The sequence below is a fragment of the Schistosoma haematobium genome, assembly GCF_000699445.3.
Source record: "Schistosoma haematobium chromosome Unknown HiC_scaffold_304, whole genome shotgun sequence".
Lineage (NCBI taxonomy): Eukaryota > Metazoa > Platyhelminthes > Trematoda > Strigeidida > Schistosomatidae > Schistosoma > Schistosoma haematobium.
The window spans coordinates 77,654-81,289 of NW_026137077.1; the positions used below are offsets into that span (position 1 = coordinate 77,654).

General features: G+C 41.5%; 1 protein-coding gene across 1 annotated transcript; it reads right to left on the reverse strand.

The window, feature by feature from the left end:
• Positions 1-1,139: 1,139 nt before the first annotated feature.
• MS3_00010690 (uncharacterized protein) lies at positions 1,140-1,479 on the reverse strand (the record flags this gene model as incomplete). The annotated part of the gene is made up of 3 exons (XM_051219087.1): positions 1,140-1,285; positions 1,320-1,435; positions 1,472-1,479. 3 exons carry the CDS (start codon positions 1,477-1,479, stop codon positions 1,140-1,142), a joined length of 270 nt encoding a protein of 89 aa, XP_051064019.1.
• Positions 1,480-3,636: the final 2,157 nt, after the last annotated feature.

A 3,636-nucleotide genomic window follows, 5' to 3' on the forward strand; every position in this document is an offset into this window, starting at 1 on the left:
CAGGCTGCAAGCCCTTGTTTAAAAGGTGACTCAGACATACTAGAAAAAATACAGATGGCGGCTACGCGTGCAATTCTGGAACTCCGGGGTTTATCATACAAGGAGTGACTTGAAAAACTGGACCTCTTTACTCTGTCCTATCGCAGACTAAGGGGAGATCTAATTTTGATGTACAGAATACTGAGAAATGAGTTTGGACCTAACTTATTCTCTCTCTTCCTTCCCACTAGATCGGGACACCTCAGAGGACATAGCAGGCGAGTAGAAAAGCCAAGAATGAACAAAATACCGGTGGCATACAGGTTTTCACACCGAGTCATCAATACTTGGAACCTGCTGCCTGAAGCAGTGGTATCCGCACTTTCAATTGACTCTTTCAAGAGAAGACTGGACACTCACAGAAGCATATTAGAAAAGGAATAACATAGGCCGTAGGCCTTCTGTCCTTACTACACAAATCTGAATCTGAAATCTTATCCTTATCCAGTTATCAAGCATCTCAAGAGCAGTGAGCATAAAAATCCTTCGATTAAACTCACTCAAACCTGTATTCTCTTGTTATTTGATTTGCATTACTGTTATTACTAACTTTTCTTTTCATAGTATCCGCTGAAAATTTTAATATTTTACTCGTTTCATTACACCTGCGCCCCCACAGATAGACAAATTTTCAAAATTCCGTGCACATATTCCCATGAATCTACCACGAATTTCATTATCACTTTACGCAATAACTTGCCGACATTTATGTTCAATCTGTCAACAACAACAATAGGGTAAACGTTGTGGACAGATAGTTGTAGATATAAAACGTGATGGTAAATTACCGAAAATATATATTTCCTTATGCTATTTATCGAATGAATCACAATAAGGATTTGAGAGTCAAATTCAAGTCTCTTATTATCTATTTAAGCCGAAAACGCTGAAAATAACCTTGCTATTTAGTGAAAATACAAAGATTTCTCGAATATTGTATTCAAAATACATCAACTCGACAAACGCAAAGTGGTCAAACACAGTTTTATAGAGAACGAACAAAACAATTGATTTCATCCACACTACATGGTAAATAGAATTAAAAGGCGTCGATCATCCATACTGAAATTTTCTATAAACACTGACTAACACCAATTACTTTACCATTTATTTTCACAGATAACTTTGTGATGTTCATTACATATTTTCCTCACAATTTCAAACTGCGAAGCAGCATCAATGGCTGTCTCCAAAAGCTCCGGACTTGACCGTTCCATGTTTCTAAGAAACATGCAAAAAAGATCATCTTCTCCGTTATTAGTAATAATAAGACAACGTACCACTAATTTCGATAAGTTTTTCCTCAACTTTTCTTATGTTTGATTTTATCTCTTCTACTTGTGCATACATAGTCGTATAAAATTCGCTTTTACTTTCTGCAGAAGCTTCAGCATTGCTATATAGCTTTATGTTTAAGTCATTGTTGTCATACCTCATCATGAATTGAGGAACGCGTTTACACCTAACCCTTTTTAAAAGAAGCACCAAAAATGGTTCAAGTACTTCAAATGCTTCAAATGGTTGTGGACGGAATAGAAGAAGCTTTCGCTTAACAGGCTTCCGTGTCTAGTAGCAGGGGATCACCAAATCCTCCAGGCAGGAACCTAGGTATGTTAACAATAAAAGAGGAAAAGAAATTGTTAAATCTTAGTGTGATGCTAGCCTTGGTCCTTAAGAACAGGTCAAGTTGCCTCTTGAAGGACTCCTGAGAAGTCGCTCGGACTAGCTCGACCGGCAGCGAATTCCAGCTTTTGACAACTCTTAAAGAGTAGAAGTTGTGTCTACATTCCGTCTTACTATGTTGTGTTTCCAGTTTCTGGGTGTTACCCCTTAGGTTTGTATTGGGACTGGGCTTAGGTAGATGTTTAGGGGGATGTCCAAAAGTGTTGAGGATACTGTAAGCCATCAGAAAGTCACCTCTAAGACGCCTATACTCTAATGGGTAAAGGTCTAGTGAATGGAGGCTTTCTTCGTAAGGTTTAGATTTGAGTCCTCGAACCGATTTCGTGGCTCGCCATTGGATACGCTCCAAAGTGACCTTGTCCTTTTGGAGTGAGGGAGGGAGTACTATGTTTCCGTACTCTAACTGGGGACGGATGAAGCTATTGAAGATTGTATGGAAAGTTCTTCCGTCAAACTGTCCAAAAATGCGCTTCAACGTTGCCGGTGCAAGGTTTGCTCGGAAGGCATTTTTCTCACAGTTAGCGTGAGACTTTATATCATGGGGCACCAGGACTCCTAAATCTTTTTCGACTTGGGATACTACTAGAGAGTAGTTTCCTAAGTTGTAACTGTAGTTTGCGACATGTCGCAGATGGACTACTTTACACTTTGAAGTGTTAAAGGAAAGTCCGTTATCGTCTGCCCAACTTTGAAGTCGAGTCAGATCATCCTGAAGTGCCTGTGTATCGTCTTGGTTGCGTATCTCTCTCCAAAGTTTCACGTCGTCGGCAAAAAGTAATAAATCTGACGTCACCTGTTGAGGAAGATCATTTATGTAGATCAAGAAGAGAAGGGGCCCTAGTACTGAGCCCTGGGGGACTCCACTTGTACATTCCATAGCCTGAGATAAAATGAAATTAACCCTAACCTTAAATTGTCGATTTTTTAGGTATGAAGTAAGCCAATCGATTAGGGGTGGTTTGATACCTAGTCGTTTGAGCTTGTTGATAAGACACAAGTGGTTAACCTTATCAAAAGCTTTTGAGAAATCAAGGTAAATGACATCAACCTTTCCCTTTCAATCGAGGATGCTTGTCCATCTGTCCACCGCAGTCAGCAGGTTGGTTATACAAGAGTAACCCTTCCTGAAACCATGCTGTTGGGGTGAGAAGAAATTTAAGGACAGTAGATAGTCATTTAAACCGTCGCATATCAGGGACTCCATGAGTTTTGAAGGTAATGACAGAAGAGCCACCGGCCGATAACTCGAAGGTTCATTGCGTCGACCACCTTTGAAAATTGGTGTGATGTGAGCCAACTTCCAATTTTCCGGTAATTTGCCTCGGCTAAGCGAGTGAGAAAACATCACGCTAAGCGGCGTTGCCAGGATTGAGGCTGCCTCCCTCAGTATGGCAGGATGAACCGTATCCCGGCCAGGAGAAGTGTCCAGTCTCAAGTGCTGCAATTTCCGGAACACCAACTCATCGCTTAGGTCTACTTCCGAAAGTCCTGTGGAGTTGCAGATGAAACTGTCGTCAGTAAAGTTGATGTCAGCCGGTTGAAATGTTTGAGAGTAATGTGGCGCCAGAAGGTTAGCGGCGTCGCCATCATTGTTGGTCGGGACGTTAAGACCTACCAGTTGAGAAACTCCTGTTTTGGCTTGACGAAGAGAGGCTGCATAACGGAATAGGCTTCTAGGGTTACAGGCGAATTTGTCCATAAGCTTTGTTTGGTACTGAAACCTGTCTTCTCTTGTAGCCTTCGTGCACATGTTCCTGATATGTTTATATTGCCTATACGCTCCGTCGTTATCAAATCGTTTGTATTCCGCCCAGCAGTGTCTTTTGCGGCTTAGCAGGCGAAGGGTACGTTTCTTGATTACTGTAGGTGGCTTGCAGCTTTTGGGAACCGTTTGAGGAACTGAATGGTTTGCAG